General features: G+C 49.4%; 2 protein-coding genes across 2 annotated transcripts; one reads left to right on the top strand and one right to left on the bottom strand.

Moving 5' to 3' along the window:
- Nucleotides 1-248: 248 nt before the first annotated feature.
- B0J16DRAFT_409683 (uncharacterized protein) lies at nt 249-2,787 on the top strand. Its single transcript, XM_046133091.1, has 2 exons — nt 249-902; nt 972-2,787. Exons 1-2 carry the CDS (start codon nt 724-726, stop codon nt 2,404-2,406), a joined length of 1,614 nt encoding a protein of 537 aa, XP_045989764.1. The 5' UTR covers nt 249-723; the 3' UTR covers nt 2,407-2,787.
- Nucleotides 2,775-16,059, bottom strand: B0J16DRAFT_34737 (dynein heavy chain, cytosolic). Its single transcript, XM_046128565.1, has 3 exons — nt 15,657-16,059; nt 3,304-15,605; nt 2,775-3,251 (listed from the first exon to the last, which is right to left on the bottom strand). The coding sequence occupies exons 1-3, from the start codon at nt 15,952-15,954 to the stop codon at nt 2,811-2,813; spliced, it is 13,041 nt and encodes a 4,346-aa protein (XP_045989763.1). The 5' UTR covers nt 15,955-16,059; the 3' UTR covers nt 2,775-2,810.
- Nucleotides 16,060-18,344: the final 2,285 nt, after the last annotated feature.

Raw genomic sequence — 18,344 nt, 5'->3', positions numbered from 1 at the left:
CCTGCAACACCAACCATGGCCATGACCGGATTGGAGACCTGCTTGTCACGCCAGAGGGGGGAAAATGGACCAACTACAGGAAAGATCAAAGAACGAACTACCGACTTGTGTCATGATGCCCGTCCATGCCAGGGCGGGCCTCAAAAAGCGGTGTTCGTTGGGTGCCAATTCAGCAAGTTGGGTTTCGTTGGGTTACGGCGAAACATTCCATGCCGTCCCATATCACATCTTATCGCATCACTGCAGCGGACGGACTTGACAAGGAGAATTGGAATTTCCATCTTCTTTCAAGCAGAGAAACCTAGCTGAGGCTGTGCTGCGATACCCATTCATATGCCTGTCATCTTAGCTGCTGGTTCGCCTGTTCAGCGCGTGCATACCGGACATGCATATGTGCACAGCCATCCATTATGACCAATCACACAAGCCTGTTTTGGGCATCTTGAAATCACAATATGGGCAAATCACACTGAATCTAAGCCTCAAGGCTCGAAGCTCAAGGCAGCGGCATCGTACGCCCTGTACATAGGTACTGTATAAATGAGGCACTTCCCAAGGCAATCAGAAATTACACTCGAACATGTCCAGCCGAGACTTGCAAAGTGCAAAATGCCATCCTTAAAAGGACCGCATCATCGCCACTTACGACTATCTCCTAATTCCACCTGACAATCTAGATCTTGAGGTCCATCATTTCAAGTCCTCGTAAACGACACAAAAATCATGGACTTCCGAGAGAGGTCATACTCGAGGGGGGCTGATGACAAACAGCTCAAGCCTACAACACGCATCAACGATGAAACATGGGAAAGATTCAAGCCTTTTCTTTGTGGCTTGTACAAGAAGTATACTTTGAGTATTGTTATGGACATCATGGAGAAGAAATACGGCATTATCCAAAGGTATCTATCTCCTTCGGATACGACACGCCATCCTTTTTTGGCTATTGACTGACATTTTCGCTCCATTAGCAAGCGACAATATGGCTATCGTTTCGAAAAATGGGGAATCAAGAAGTACAATGCTAGCGACAAGAAAAGTCCTATCATGTCGTTATCTCCTGGTGGCATCGCTGAGTCAATCGACTTTGGGGATATCGAGCTTGATCTGGAATCCCGGTCTTTTGACCGACACTCGGCGCTGGACTTTACCGACGGCGATACCCTGATGACCACGCCTGGTTCAGACGATATGGATTATGATGGGTCATTGGACAGCAAAGAGCTTCTCATTCAGTACCCATGGTCAACTGGATCGATTGAAGAGGCAAGGAAGCTTGCTGCTGACTTCTGCGCTGCCATGCTCGATGACTCGAACGCATTCAACTTATACTTAAATCTTCACCAATCTGTAGCGAACAGCGACCATTCTCTCCGAGAGACTCGAGAGTTTCTTGTTATCTCTTGTGCTCGAGTTGCCGGCAAGCCCGACAATGCTTGCAGTGCCAGAGAGCTTCTTGCAAAAGAGTGGCCATATGAGTTTTCGAAGTCTCCGTTTCTCCTGTCAATGCTCAAAGCATACGTGGGAAGCCACCAAGAAGACTCTGATAAGTCACATTATATCCAACAAGTTACCCGCAATGTCGAGCAAATACTCGCCAGCGACCAGTCGCTGCCAGAGATGACGCACAATTATTCATCAATCGATCTTGTGACATTTTTCTTCCTCAACTATGCTTTCGAGATCTACGACGAACGTTTTGATCAATCCAACCCTCCTGAGTTTATGACAGAGAATCTTTTGCATGAGTTCATCAAGAAGCAGCCTTTCATTAAAACACTTCGCCACGACCGCCCCTCCCCACTACGCTGCTGTGTTGAGTGGTGCGAAGAACAGCTGCGACTGAATCACCCTGTAGCTTTGCAGGATTCCCCTGTCAACCCCAGTGCAGATATGCGTTCCTGGTGGCACAACATCCGAGTCTTCTGTACACTGTGGGGGGTTATGGTACAGCTGGTGCGGGCAAATCGTGCCCCTGACTGGTATAGTCAGTGTGAATCTGCCTTTGGTATAAGCCCTTCTGAGCTCCTCGTGACATTATCATGGATGATACGCGCCGAAACGACTGCCGACGATGTCATCCAAGGAGATGATGAACTTCTCGAGCATGCGGCAGATGGAGCAAGCAATCTTCTTGACTTGGACGAGCCCAAGCTGTGGATCAACTTCTTCTACAAGTTTGCTTGGATGAATGAGTTGGTAAGTCCTGGTGAAGACGAGAAATCCTTCGAGACTCTTGTCCAAGACCAACTCCGCAAGTATGTCTCTGATGTACTCAGAATTCAACTCCCACATCAGCCAAGCAACCAGCCCGCCACCGTCGCCAATATGAACATGTACAACTTTACCTCGCCAGGGTTTACTGGTTTTGATATAAACCCTCAAATTGCAGAGTTTTACAGCTAGTGCTCGGTTGGCCAGCGATGGCTGCTGTTTGTTTATTTCTCTACGATTTCTTTTAGCCATATAGTACATTAGGGAGCATACCCACAGGGAGAGTTACGAATTGGGGAACTCGTTTCTTGTTACTTCCAAAATAGATAAAACAAAAGTAAAAAGGCAATACTGGTCTATGCAATGCAGGGGTATAAGTAACAATGATCCTCCGTAGAGCCACCGAACTCTTTCATCCACACGCCTTTGCATGATGCCAAATCTAACAAAACAAGAAAAGATAACACGGGCGCCTCGACTTCCATTAGACAGGAATCAACCAAGCACCAAGTACTTTATCAAGCCAGGATTCAAACCCGACACCTGTTAACCCCCCCCCCCCCCCCCCCCCCCATTACATTGTTGGTGATCCTTCCTTACACTTCTGTCACCAACTGCTCGCCTTCATCAAGCAACTCAGTAACCTTGCGCAGATTGCCCACCAGGCTTCGGCCAAGACCACCAAGCAGGAGTTTCTCAGCATTTGCGGGGAGTCCAAGATATGTGGGCGGCTCGCGCTCAGGGAGGCGGTGAATCCAAGCGTTGAAGTCCTGAAGACTGGTGCCAGACGGCACGGTAAGACCACCGTCAGGTCCGTCGACGAGCTTGTGGTCAACTTCGTAGGCAGAAGGAGTCAAGAAGGATGTGACGAGCTGAGAGAGAAGTTTGAAGTCCCCTTCATCATCAATCTTGCCACCGTAAGTTTCAGTCACCATGTAGCGGAGCATTTCCCAGGGAATGTTCTGGGGAGCAATATTGGTTCTGTTGCCAGCCACATCATCCACCCAAGTATCAACAATGAAGGCAGAACATTCGTACTGTTGCGGGTTAGTTTATAAACTCTGCGATAAGAAAGGTTGTGTTACTTACGTCACTGTCATTGAACTCCCAGAATCCCTTCCAACCCAAATTGGGTGCATATCGTAATCTCTCCTGTACAACAGCATGCAAGAATGACAAGAGCAAATACAACCGTGTCCTTTCGACAGGACTCTTTGTCGCTCGTGTAGACAATGAAGACATTGAATCTTTCATGTTGGCTCTGACACCTGCAGGTTGTTCGTACATCAGTACACGAGATGCTCGGAGTAGGTTGACTGGAATCTTGGGACTCGACTCCATAGACAAGAAAAGTCGGAAGTCTGAGTGAGGGTTAAGTGATTCCATGCGCTTCTCCAAGCTCTGCAGCCATGTAGGTGCCAGGTGAACGTTCTTGACCAAGACCCATGAGCCTGTTTGCGCAGCATTGCTGATTGCCTTGTCGGCACTTGCAAGACCTTCATTGGAACCCATTGCAATGTTGGTACACTTGACGCGCATTCTCTCAACCAAGTTATCAACCTTGTAGCTGGCATCGAAACCAGGGCTCGACACCAGAGAGATAGGGAGAGTCGCAGACACTTGGGTAACTGTCTCTTTCAGGTCCTCGACAACGTCAAAGATGCCTGAGCCAAAGACTTGGTTGACTAACCGCTCTGCCGCGGGAACGAATCGGTCCATCCTGAAAAGCTTGACAAGCAGGAGAGACAGCAGGGCTTGATCATTAGCGTCAGTGTTGTCGTCCCATATCAGTGGCACAAAATTCTCAGCCAGTTCTTCTGCAAAGAATTTGTCCCAGTCCTCGGCAGGGATAGCATCGATCTTTTCCTTGAGAACGCTGATTTTCTTGGCTTGTGCGAAAGCATCATCTCTATCATCAGGGTTGGATGAAAGGTCCTTGCCCTCAATACGGCTATCAAGGATGACATCGATCAATGTCTTGTCCATCTTGTAGGGCGAGGCCTGCGCGAGCAACATTCCCAGGGTGACTCGGTCTCTTTGAAGCAGACCCAGAGCTGTCCGCTTGAACGTGTTGACGAAGAGATCCTTGACAATCACATCACGCCGAATGTTGTGGTCGGTTTGGCCGGCCAAGTTCTTGTTACCGTGTAAAACTGACTGGAAAATATCAAGGAAGTACTGGAGCGAAAACTGGTAAAAGTGGTTAAGATAGTGCAGTTGTTCCAGAACAGCGAAGACAGCACTGCAGGATCGAGCAATAATGCTGTACTGTTGCGTAATCTCCTCAACCTCGGCCATGACACCTTCAGTGTTGCTCATCTTGCCTGAGATTTCGGCAGCCTCAGTCTTGAGGGTCTCAAGTGTCTCAATGACGTTGTCATCGTCAAGGATGTTACCACGAGATTCGTTGAGAGCCTGTAGCAATCTTTTCTCCAGTTGTCGCAGATGGACCTTGAACTCTCCCTGTAATTTGATAAGGTTAGAGCGTCGCTCATCAACATCGGGACGCTCAGACTTGAGAACGTCGTTGAGAGATTGTGTCTGAAGACTGCTCTGGGTCACAGTAAAGTTGACAAAGGTGGTTCGACTGCAAATATCGGGGGCGAAAGTAGCCGAAGGATCACGAGTTGACAGGTAGATCTTGAAGGCGGGTGAGAAATCAATCTCTTGCTTGCCGAGTTGAATAAGAACACGACCCCCAGTCCTCTGATATTCCTTGTTGAGAACATGGTTGAGAATAGGATCCAAGTGCTCAGCGTCCTGGATAAGGATAGGGTTTCCAAAACGAAGAGCGCTTTCAAGTTGCTTGGTAAAGGTGTCATCCAAGAAACTTGTCACTGTTAGACGGCGATCTTTACACTCTCTCTGCAAGAATTCCGTAACTCGCCCAGAGGGGTCGATAATGAGAGGGTAACGGTTGAAACGCTTGAGGATAATAGCATTCTCGGTGCACAGGTCATCCACGGGAAGAGTATTCTCCTGCCAGCCCAGGCGCTCATCTGCAGTCGAAAGGTATTCGGTGATAGGGTTTGGTGACTTGTAGTGTATGCCAGAGAGGTGAAGCTGATGGAACCAGTCATCCATCATGGACTTGCGGAAAGTCTGGTCATAGAGACCGCTATAGGCCAGGAAAGCAGCGGCAACAAGAACGTCTCCCACGAGAGTGCTGATCTGAATCTCGAAAGACTTGCTACCCTCTTCCCAGCGAACTCGTTCTGATGATAGACTGTCAAGAAGTCGGACACTGCGGTCGACCTTGAACTGGACCTTTGACATCTCAGCCTTGATGGATTGCGTCTCACTGATGAGTGCAGCATATTCGGTCTTGTATTTGTTAATACTTGACTCCAGTCCTGCAATTTCGTCTTGTGTAGCCTGGGCGTCGGCCTTTGTTTGGAGGGCTTGCTCTTCCAGCTGCTCTACCTCGAGCTTGAGAGGACCGACACGGTCGAGGATATCAAAGTAGTTGACCTGAGCGCTAACCCATTGGACGAGAGGACCGCAAGCCTTGGAAGCACGGTTCACTTTCTCGAACGTGAACTCGGGGTTAGATAAGTAATCGCTGCGCATCTTGTTCCTCAGAGCCTTGGTCATCTTTTCCTCATTGTTGAAACTGAGAATACTGGCAATGAAATCGTCCTTTCGAACAATACCCTGCACAGCTTTCCAGTCATTGATCTTGTGACCCAGCAAGGTACACACGGCATCCATAGCAAGCTTCACACCTTGAGGTGGGTTACCCATGGACCTGACTTCGGTCAATTGCTGACGCTTGATGTTGCTGACACTGGCCTTTGCTTCATCAACGGCAGGCTCTGCCTTGGCAAGGTCCTCCAGCACAACCTTCTTTCTTGAAGCAACCTCAACTTCCTGCTTGTCCAAATGAGCCTGAATTTCCAAAGCGGTACTCTTCCTCTGCTCTGCTTCACGCTGATCAGCCACCATTCGCTGAAGCTTTTCGTTTGCCTCTGCATCCTTCTGCTCCAGCTGCGTTTTCTTCTCCGCCAGGCTTACTCGAAGATCTCGAACCTTATCGACGGTGTCTCTAAGCTTCTCTAGACCCACGTTCAGATGTCGCTGCTGCTCTTCGAGGTCCTCTCGCTTCTCAGTGTAAAGTTTCACATATTGAGTGATGAAGTCCAAGAAGTGACGGGGGGTCAAGAAAGTAACCTTGCCCTGCTGCTTCAAGAGCTTTTCGTTGTATCGTTGGAGAGAGTAGTGGATATACACCATCGAATTGACAACCGTCTCGCGGTGCGAAGGAGGAAGTTGCAGGCCACGATAGGCCACAGGGACAGTATCAGGACACTCAAAGTTGCTTCGGTCCAGATCGATGGAATGAGTGAGCTCATGACCAACCTGGAACAGGGCTTGGTCAGACCAATCGCCAAACCAGTTAAGAACACAACGATTGAACAAGGCAGGACTAGTAGCAGCCTTGGAAGAGAGACCATCCTCAGGTGGGTTCATGGTAAAGACGACGTGCAGATTCTTGACAATCTGTTGGGTGAACCACTTGTACAACTCTTCAGGGGAGTCGAGATGCAGGTTTTGTCGCTGAGCACCCTCCTTACAAGCAGTCATGAGGGCAGCATATTCGTCACCCTCAAAAAGACCTGGAACTTCGGCGTTGGCGAGCAGGGTGTTCATTCTCTCCAAGAAGCCAGAGTCCAGCACGTTTGACTCGTCCATGATAAAGCAGATTTTCTCGCCCTTGCAGCCACATCGTCGAAGAACATCCCGCAGATCGTCATCAAAGTCCTCGGCCGAGTACTTTCCATGCACCTTGATCTGGAAAACTTTGAGACCGTTCATCCAGGCCACGAAACGAGATAAGGTAGTCTTGCCACTACCACTAACACCAATCAAGATGAGATGGCCTTGAGGCTGTCTGAAGACACGATCGATACGCAGCACATGCTCTAACACATCATTAAATAGAATCAGAGGCACGTCGACTTCTTCTTCACAGAAAGTCTTCAGCCTTGCTTTGACGAAGTCTCTCAATTGCTCGCGGTCCACAGGAACGTAGTTCTTAGACAGCCAGTTGGAGAAGAGGATAGGTCCTCCGAGAGCCTTCTCCTCGTCGATGTTGGGGAAATATTCGAGCGCAATGCGACGCACGCTCTCGTCAGTCCACTGTCTCTCTTCCTCAGCGACCAATCGATCTTGGAATAAACGGAGAGCTTCGTGGGCCCAGATTCGGATCAGGCCTTCGATAGACAAACTCTCCAGAGGTCGAATAGCCTCGTAAACACCACGAACCCATCGTGTCAGCTCACGAGGACTGTATACGTAGTGAGGTTGAATCTTTGGCGTGAATCTTTGTTGAGACTCAAGGTAGAAACGAACCATGGCGTGGGTAAGGGCTTCAGAGTATCCTCGAAGTGAAGGGATGATCTTGAGAACTGCGGAGTTGAACGTGCCATAAATCTGGTTGAGAGATAGCTCACCAGGATAATCAACCATAATGAGCGGTGCATGTCGAAGGAATCTGGCACCCATAGGCGTACGTCCAGCGTCAGTGGGAGGATTACAAGCACCCACGAACTGAATGCGATCGAGAGTGACCCAAGACTTGTCGGATGTTCGCCAGAAGCCATTGTGCTCAACCATCTGGCGCAGAAAAGAGATAGCTCGCTGGGTACCGTACTTGTCTGGTGCAGGCAAGTTGATTTCATCGCAGAAGACAACAAGCCATCTGCCGATTTGACTAGGGGAGAGCATAACGCCATTCAGTGTCTTCTTGTACTCGCAGTACTGCTCAAAAGTCTTGATGAGGAGATCGGGGGTTGTTGCGCTTGAGAAGTTCAGACCGACAACCTCCATATTCGGCAGCTTGCGAAGAGCGCTAAACAGAGTCATCGTTTTACCTGAACCAGGAGGACCACAGAGCAGCAAGGGCTTATGTTCGGCGAGCCAAGAGTAAAGGACGTCTTCGTGGCGGACAGTGTCCAAAGTAGGAATGACAACATCAGTCTGAAGGATGGAGTGCGTGTTGACCTCTATTGTAGGCACCTGGTTCTGCCATGGAGCCCATTCACACTTGGGCAGGGTCACGTCAAAATCAATAAGTGAGCTTGTGCCGTCGATGGGTGGGGAGCCAAAGTTGGCCAATGCACAGAGCTCATCACCGAATGCCTTTCGGTCATTGAGAGGACAGTCGCCAGTGAGTGCCCATACGAGTGCTAACAGAAGTTTCTTCGAGATGAAGGATTCGATTTGTTCAGACTCTAGGGGGAAATCGGAATGCTGTACGTTGTAATCGATAGCATCCCGAACTGCCTTGTTGAGCAGCGAGAAAAGAGTCGTGAGGACACGAGCAACTGTAAACTCCATGATGTGGTTATAGGCCTCGGCCTGCTTGAGAGCTTGAATAATGAAATCTTCTTCAGACAGATAGATACGAAGCAAGGCCGCAAATTCGCCCTGCACAGCTAATGTTTTGGCAGGGTTCTGACCGGTGGCAACATTGTCTTCATCCAAGTCCTCGAAGGGGACGCTGCTAAGGGTGGACAAATAGTTTTCGACCAACATGATGGGCGATACCGTGTCCTCGCTGAACCAGACCATACCACAACGACTGACGGTAGCCAGTGTTGCATACTTGAGCGTCTCGACTTCGAACATGATTCGCACGTTAGAGGGAAGATTAAGACGCTCACCGTTGGGAAGCGTGAGCAGTTTGTTGTCATCAAGGACACTGTTCAAGTTTTCAACCCATTCGGGATCAACGTCACCATCGAAGACGATCCAATGTCGTTTGGAGTCCTCGCCACGAAGGTTGTCGACGATCTTTCGCAGAATGCTAGTGAACAAACCGTCTGTCCATTCGCGAGTGGTTGAGTCGAGATTTCCGTACAGGGCTTCTTTTGACATGACCTTCGAGTCGATTATGTGCGAAACTCCCTCAACTCCCTCAACCTTCTGGAGCGCATCAAGCAAAAGTCTCCAAGCTGCGGATTTACCAGAACCAGAGTTACCGACCATCATAACACCGTGATGGATTTTCTGAATCTGGTACAGTTGGAGAACCTTGGTCATCCAAAGTTCGTTTACCACAAGGTGACGTTCAGCAGCAAGAGTTCGAATTGCATCTTCCAGTGCCACAAGGTTGGCGGGGACGTATTGTACACCGGGGAAGCAGTCGGCCTCAATAGTCATCATGACATCGACGTCAGATTTGATGAGTTTAGGCGCAATCGTTTCTCGAATGCTTTGCACAATGATTTCAGGTTCAACAACCTCTTCGGCACCTAGGGTTCCCTCACCCAGGCGAGCACGTTTCAGGCCACCAGAGCTAACCAGCACACTTTTTAGAGCACGCAGGCCGAAATCGTAATGAGCTTGCTTTGACAACTTGCCAGAACACTGGTCGAAGAAAGGCACAGTATGCTTGGATAGTTGTTTGGCTTGGTTGAAACCCTGAGAGTAAAGCATCACTTCAGCGATAAGCTCCTTGTCGGGCTTCGACATAGCCACACTGCGGAAAAGCTTCTTCAGGTTGTCAGGCAGGTTCGAACGACCAGCATAACCAGGGTTCATAGTGATAAAGATACCGGTGTTTTCGTTGACGTGAAGTTGACGGCCAACCAGTTCGATCTGTGACTGGTCGTCTTCAACACCTTGCTTCAGGCCCAGCTGGATGTTTTGAATCTGTTGCGATACGGCGGAAAGGATTCGCTCCTCCAGACGGTTGAACTCGTCGAAACAGCCCCAAGCACCAACTTGACAAATACCCAAGAAGATACGGCCCATTGCCTGGAAATCAAAAGTATCGTCACAGCAAAAGACCAGGGTGAATCGACCGAGCTGTACACCAAGAGCCTTGACTGACTCTGTTTTACCTGTACCAGCGGGTCCATAAGGTGAGCCACCAAGACGTTGGCACAGAGCTTGGGTAAGAGTGAGGAAACATCGATCGGTAAGAGGTGTGCGAACTAGACGCTCAGGAACTCCCAGATACTCGAAACCGTAGTTGAGCTTGGCATTGGCCATCTTGATGTAGAGTCGGTCCAGAAACTCGCCCTCGGGGTTGTAGACGTATCTCATCTGTAGCTGCCAAAGGTAATGGCCTGTAGAATTGGCGTTGGCATTGATAAGCTTCTCGATGGTGTCTCGCTGGTGGACACATTCAGTAATGAGCTGTTCGCATTTCTTTCTCAGAATCACTTCAAGTTCCCCAAGGACTGTGTCGGCAAGCACTCGGAGAACCTCTACCTCGCGTTCGAACAGAAGTTTCAGTGTGCTGCCGCCATCAGTGAGAGATTGGTTGACGGCTGTAGTCCAAGCTACTTGGGTGGCAAGAACAACGATCTGGCTGGGATAGGCATCCATGAATGCGCTCAAAGCCTCACGATCAATCTTTTCCGATTCAAAGATAGGAGTGTACCGATCAACAGCCTCAGCAAGGAGCTCAGCGAGCGTCGACTTCATGCCGCCCTCTAGGAGAGCCAGCCAATCGTTAATCTTGGGAGTTTTCGCCAAGGAGATCTCCTTCTTCAATCGAACAACTTCGCCCTCTTTGGAAGTGAAACCTGAGATAACAGTCTCGTCGTCCATGACAAGACCTGAGAGGCCCGCAAACATCTTTTTGAAGTGCTTGGCAATGCGCAATGTGTCGTTGCTGTTACCAATCATCTCGAGAAGATCTTCGTCACCAACGAAGTAGAATCGAGGGAACGAAACACGCTCCTTCTCCAGGTATTCACCAAGAGCCTTCTGGATCTTGTTAAGCATTTCAGCGAGTCGCTCCAACGACTTTTGCACATTGGGAATGTTCAGAACCTCCAACACGTATGGAGATTTGTTGGCCTTCTTCATCACAGCCAGAAATTCACTGTTGATGTTCTGGAAACGTCCTGATTCAATGGGAAGGAGATGCTTGATATCGGCGTTGCCAGTGAAGACGCCCTCAAGGTAAACCCATTGACGTTGGACATCAATCCACACGTCAAAGAGCACATGGACTCGGTTGAGCTTGTCTTCCCAAGCCACTGCTTCTTCCTCAAACTCCTTGTAGTAGGGGGAGTGCTTCATAGCCTGAAGTGAGTTCAGATTCTCACTGCACTTTGCAAAGAGGTCATCCCAGCCACGGATAAGACGGATCTTATTTTGATAGTTTACCATCTCAAGAGCATAGTTCTGCCAGGTCTCGCGGACTTGCTTCAGGAACTCCTCCAAAGCCATCTCTCCTTGCGCCTGTGCAATGATATCCTTGACGATGACTTCGGTAGCAACAAGGTTGAGGTCCCAGACATCGCCAAGAGTCATAGAGCTGGGCGAGAATCGCTTTTGGGGCTTGATCTGTTTGTATATCTTGACCCAGTGACGCTCGCGAATAGCATCAGATTTGAGGTCGGAAAGAATAGGGTTGACTTTCAGGAAACCACGCAAGATACCTTGAACATGCTCGAAAGCAGCGTATTGGCGCATTCTGCTGGGCATATCCTTAGTACTCTTGATGAGGTCGTCGACCTTGGAACGGATCTTGCGTGGCTGAACAGCAGTCCAAAGAATGTCACGCGTCTCATTGAGGCTCGCCCAGATAGTGGACAGATTTGACCAAACAGACTGGAAGTCCCTGACTTCCTCAAGGGTCGATTCAAGAGAGGTATCAAGGCTGGCGGGAATATCCAATGCTTCCTTGGCCTTGACGACCATCTGTGCATCGTCCTGCAGTTTGGAGATACGAGCTTCGAAAGAAGACAAGGTAGCTGACGCAACGTCAGGCTGAATGGTTCCCGACACCGGCTTCTCCTCGTTCCATTGGGCTGCGATCTCGGCAATCCGCTCGTTGACCAGCTTGTCCTCTGCAGTAATCTTAGCCCGGAGCGCGTCACTTTGTTCTTGGACAATTCTCGATTTCTTTTCAAGAATTTCCTTCAAGGCCTCCCACTGGCTGTCAATCTGCTCGATGTGCAACCAGTCGTTGGGGAACTGATAGCGTTGTCTGACGAGCATTGACTGCCCTTGTCTAAACATGTCGATTTCGGGTGCCCATGTCTTGACATTGCGTTTGCAGCTCTGGACAACAGTGATAAATTGCACAGCCTGTGCAGTTGATGAAGCGTCAGAGCTTTGGCTCTCAAGATGTTTGCGCGCTTTCTCGATCTCTGCATTAATGTCCCGCATACGGTTGCCAAGACGACTGGCAAACTTGATCAGAATCTCATGCTGCCACTGGTCGTACTTTGCGTTGACCTTGGTCTGAACTTGATCATAGTCAATGGTGAGGTGACCAAATTCGCGGCTGACCTCCTGTGTGTCGAATGTGGATCGGTTCTTGCGGAGATCCTGCAGGAGCTGCAACCATCGTGGGAGTGGTTCTCCGAGAGCATCATAGACTTGTTCAGACTGAAGGTCCCAGAGAGACTGGAACTGTAACCACTTGTCAACATACGCGCTAATTTCCTGGAGCTTCTTTTCAACGGATATGTAAACACGCTGCAACAATCCGGCGCACTCAGTAGGCAGGTCGGTAAAGCGCAGCTCGTCGTTGGCGGTAGTGGTGAGGGTCATCTGGTATCGGGAGGCCTTGATCTTGCGGAGATTGCAAACAATTCCGAGCCACTCATGAAGATGCAGGAACCAGCTCGCACGGGCAAATTCCAGGGGCGGGTCAAGGTAGATAACTTGGTTGCGCATAACCACTTCGAGTACGAGGCGCTTCATGGTCGGGCTTTCTGGCTTGTTTTCTTCGTTGTTGGTCCTCCTGCGCCACTCTTCCTCAGGGGTGTCGTCCTCGAATGCTGTAATCCACGAATGGACTGCACTCTGCAGGCGTGTGAGAAGGATAGATTGAATCTTGGCGTTCAGCTCCCGCACCCAAAAGTCCAAGTTGACATATTGCTCAAGGTTCAGCTGATCAACGGCTGATTGAATCGTATCCAGTCGACTGTGGAAAGCAGCCTCTTCGTAGGGACAGGTATTGAGTTCCTTCAAGGCTTGTTCAACAGTGGCATGGGTGAAGCTCAAAGAGACGGCCTTCTGTTGAAGCACGGAAACAGCCGCTGCGAAACCGCGAACGAACATGCCATGCTTACTTTCAGTGTTTTTGGCCAGGCCAAAATCAGTTCCAGCAGGCAGCAACGGGCGGGTTTGTCTGTTGTCGGAGTAGAACAGCTCGTGTGAATTGATGAAGGATTCCCATCGAAGTGGCACGCCTTCACCAATCAGCCTGTACACGTCATTTCGGTATCCATTAAGAAGAACCGACTCCTCTCCCATGCCAGAAATTTGACGAAGAGTCTGGGAAAGAGTTCTCACGCTCTCCATCAAGCTAACAGCATAGGGATATACACGTTTCGCATCTTTGGACACAGTCGTGACAGCATGTGGTACTGAGTAAGATTGCCAGGTCAGGTTGCGAGTTTCCTTGAACAGGGTGATGACTTGAGGATCGAAGTTGACATTGAGTTCAAGAATGCCACCGGCAGACCTCACACTGACAATCTCAAAAAGATGTCCAGAAATAGAGATTTTGCGTCGTCCGACGTCGTTGAGCCAGGCTTCATAAATTCGAGTAGTGTCAAGCTTCTGCTTGAACAGCTCGCTCTCCTCATGCAGCTTATGACCTTCAGCATGCAGTGTCCATTTATCACCGAGCACGGCCTCTACTTTGTCCATGTACCTGTCCAGTTGGCACTCGATCTGGCGTGCCCAAATGATAGCACCAGACACAGGGGGAAGATCTCGCAATTGGGCCATAGCATGTGTCTCTGAATGGCCATACTGTTGCTTGAAGCGCTCGTGCAGGCCGTTGATCGCCTGCTTGACGTGATCCATCAACTGATTTTGATATTCTTGGATGGCACCACGGATCTTGGGGCGCACGAAGAGGGCGTTGAACTTGGAGAAAACTCTGAACATTTCGTTTGCAGTCTTAGCAGTAGCGAGTCGGTCTCGGAGCCTGGAGATGATGGAGTTCTCTACTCGGGTCGTACGTTCGTTGTAAAGGTTCTCGGCTCGTACCCATCGCTCTCTACCCTGATCCGTTACGTCCAGCAGGTCGACGTTCTGGAGAGCCTCCCAAGCCTGCTTGACTTCCTCTACAGCATCAACATCGCCCATCTCCTCCACAATAACACCGTCAGATCCAGTTGTCTCGGCCACACCTGGAATAATGGCTTGGGGTCCAAGAACGGTCACAATAGTGCGTTGAAGCTGCTCGTGGTTGTCACGGAAAGTACCGACATAATTGATTCTTGCCTCAAGCTCAGAATGCTTCTTGACGATCTTGATAGGGATGAACTTCTCGTTTCTTCGGCGTGTCACCTCACGAGCTACATTAGTGAATTCTTTGACATTCTCTTCCCAGGTTTTGAAAATCTCTACACAAGTGTCCATGATGTTTTTGAACTGCTGGTAATCGAGGTTGACCAATTCAGTGCCTGGCAACAGCCTGTGAAGTACATCGTCGAGATCGGCAGAGATGGCCTCGACAAGGGGAAGAGCCCTACGAATAGGGTATGGGCAGATTCTCAGCTTCTTGTTCAGATGTCCAAAGATCTGTTGAATGGCCTCCTCAACCTTGGACAGCGAGGTAGCGGACAGCAACTCATCAAGAGGAAAGTCTCGCATAAGCTGGTTGTACTTCTGCACTTTATCCATAGCCTCCTTCAAACCGGTATCAGCTGTGAAACTGACGGTAGCCTGGAAGCGCTTGGCATGCTTAAGGATGTCCAGTGTCAAGAGGACACCTTCGCTGCGAAGCTGGCCCTCGATCCCCTCTAGAGCTGACTCCATGGACAGCCAGAAATTGACTTCCTGGCTCGCAGTACTGAACTCCTGGTTGGCATTCGAAGAAGGGTCTCTAGTCAACTTGGTGATTCCCTGAATCGACTTGATCCAAGTGTTGACATTGGCTTGCAATCGGTTAAGGAACGTGCTGTCCTGAAGAAGGTTCTGAGGGATCCCATCGATGGAAGGTCGGTTGTTGTTGGCTTCAGCTTCATCAAGGACGTTCTGGACAATCGAATGGAACGTGAGTGAGATCTCGGGAATGTCGACATTCTGCTGGAGGTGCAGCAAGCTTAGTTCCAAGTCGTTGAGTCGCTTCTTGGTCACAGGAATTCCCGTTTTGGCATCCACGTCGGCCCTTCCTCGCGACCCGTTGGCCAGCTGCTGGCTCTTGGTATTGGCATCAAAATACGGTACCAAGGCGTGATGAACTTGAGAATGAAGAACCTCCCAAGGGGAGAGTACCGAGCCCTGTTCTCCAACTCCAGCGTTGAGCGATGCAGGACCAGGCAGATTAGTAATGAATATTTGGGATGTGAGAGGTCGGGTCGGATCTATGGGCTGAGGCGTTTTAATAAGAACAAGCGAAGCAACGGTCGTTGGAGACGAGGAGATCTCGGTGGACAGCGTGTAGTTGTAAGTCGTCGGCGCTAATTTGACATCAGCAAGGGCTACCTTCACCATATTAGAATCCAATGTACCAGAGGGGTCAGCCCCGGGCTCTACCGCAGATGAGCTTGCGAAATCCTTCTGGATGTAAAGCACATTCTGGGTATCGTTCGCAAAACGTGTGCAGCGAGAGATGGTCTCGCTGTATCGCGCTTTGTGGAGCAAGCTTCCAAGCTGTTCGAGCTCCTCTCGTGTAGCACCGAGTGCGATCTCGCAGACGGAGGCGAGATGCTCGACAACGCGCTCCGGTTCGATGGTGGGAAAGGATGAGGACGTAACGCCGTTAGCGGAAGCTCCTGGGCTCGGCACGGCGGGCGAAGTGATCTCCATTATTGATGAATGAAGATCAGAAGAAAATTACGTGGTTTATTTAGCAAGACCAAGTCATTTCCAAGTCGTCGGTTCGTTATAGGTGTGAGTATGGGGCGCAAGGCAGTCGAGGAGGGTCTATGTGGCGGTCGAGAGCTTTCTTCGGGTTGGGCGAAATAGCTTAATAACAAGTCAAATATTAAAACAGCTTTAGCAAAATCGAAAGATGAGCTCAAAGACTAAGGAGCGTAGTGTTGAGTATCAACAATTTCCGTTGTGAAGTAAAGTCGCGGCAATGATACGAAGTCCTCAGCGACCGATCGGGGTTTGGTGGAATAAGATGAGGTTCACCAGATGGATCCAGGAGTTGTTGACTTTCCTAAAGGGCACCGCACCTCTGGGCTGGGTTTTGCCGAATTTACCTACGCGACTTTGTTCAGGGGGTAACCCCTGTCGCGACTGGTCTGATCGGCAATTGGATAGAATGGATGTGTCAGGAGTCGATTGGAGGAGGGTACGTCCCGCTTAGGTGTCAAGCCACACCTTCCCTCATTGATGAAGTGCAAGATAACTCAGTAACTTGTAGTCTACTCTGTATGAGGTACAATACTATACACAGAGGCAATTTAGCTCATAGATGCATCTTACGCTCATGCTCTGCAGACCAAGTTCATGTCATGAAAGTCACTCTGCATCTTCAAAGTCATGTACCCGCCCTGTAATAAGTTGAGCTAGCATAAAGCTTCACAATACAGAATTTCTCCAGTGTGTCTCTTCCATATACCCCCTGGACCGTTTCAAAAAACCGCCCGCATAGAAGCACATGGCGCTGGAAGCCAATGTTACAAGCCGCTGTGAACCACTGCATGTTGATAGGGTGGGGTAGCCTGGTGGTCCGCTCATCGGGCCCGTGCTGGTCGTGATTGGTCGAAGACTTTAACTGGGGCCTCCCCAGATGGACTGCCAGCATGGCGTTCTCCCGCACCTAAGTAGAGGGGGGGGGCCGGCTGGGCTGCATGTTCATTTGTGCATCAAATAAGATGAGAGCTTTCAGGAAGGGATTTGAATGCATGCCATTTAAGTCCATAAAATGTATGTTTCATCTCATACACGGGGGTGCTGTAGAAGCCACGCAGAAACGATCAGATCAGATAACAAAGGAAGACTGACATCCATTGACAGTTGGTTACACAATTCACAGCCAATACTGGCTATATCGACCCCATCACTCCTAGGTAATAAGTTCAGTGGGTTCAGTAAGCTTCACTCAACTCAACGGGTTGCACTAAACAAATCTCGACAAACGGATTCTAGCTCAACCTAGAGCTAATATACATAACCTTTTGGATCCACTACTTGGCTTATCGTTTATGATTAGACATTGTCATGAGCTATCAAGACTAAATTAGTCCAAATATCCATAGACTAGCTGGCCTGAATGGTGGGCAATGCAATTTCTACGTTGGTGTAAGAGGATTTGATAACCCACGCATCGAACATCTCGAAATACTGGGATCGCGTCAAAACAAAATGACCATGCACGTTCAATATTCACCATCTGCCGCTATAAAAAGACCACTGTACACGAATTGCGTTAAGCAAGTTGCATCATAATCTTGAAAACCATGCTCCAAAACATAACATGCCACCCATACCCCAACAAGAACAAGCCACAAAACCAAATATCATAAAGCAAATGCAAAGCATTACCCATCTAAACGCCCTCATAATCCTCGAATAGCCAATCTTAAATATCTTGAATACTCATGATGCGACTCGCCAGACCGACTAATGCGCCAAAATGGGACGTTAGACTTGAGGTTGGTTCGCCCCATTGCTGTTGCTTCCCGCAAGTCGCTGACGTTGAAACATGACCCGCTCGTTGCAAATGTCGATGAACTCCTCAAATTTCTTGATGATGCCTTCTTTCTCCACGAGTTTTTCTTTTAGTTCGTTAATCTCCTTATCCTTCTCCTCTTCCATTTTTTGCATATCTTCGCGAGCCTTAGCGATTTCTCGCCTCAACTCTGCGCGTATGCGGTCTTCAGGAGATTGGTGGGGTTTGCTGTATATGGCTGGTCTGTTCTCAGCCAAGCCCGTAGCAACCTTTTGAGGGTTGCGATTGATAGCTGCACGAGCGTTGTATATATCACGTGGAAGAAGGTGACAGTCCGGGTTCTCGGTCTGCAGTATCTGCAGCGTCTCCGAGACGCCAGCGCCTGCTCATTGCAGTTAGTATGGAATCGGTTCCTCTGGTCGATAAACTCACCGTTTTCCTTAAGTTGTTTGACAGCGGCGACCATCTTACTATCAAGCTTGCGCGCAGCTGGGTGATGTGAAGGACTCTCGCTTGGTCCGTGGTTATGCTGAAGGTGAGCAGGGTCTGGACGATATCGAATTGTCCACTGAGT

The sequence above is a fragment of the Fusarium flagelliforme genome (genome assembly GCF_020744385.1).
Source record: "Fusarium flagelliforme strain FIESC 12 MPI-CAGE-AA-0113 chromosome Unknown B0J16scaffold_1, whole genome shotgun sequence".
Lineage (NCBI taxonomy): Eukaryota > Fungi > Ascomycota > Sordariomycetes > Hypocreales > Nectriaceae > Fusarium > Fusarium flagelliforme.
This window is presented reverse-complemented; position numbering and strand designations above follow the sequence as displayed.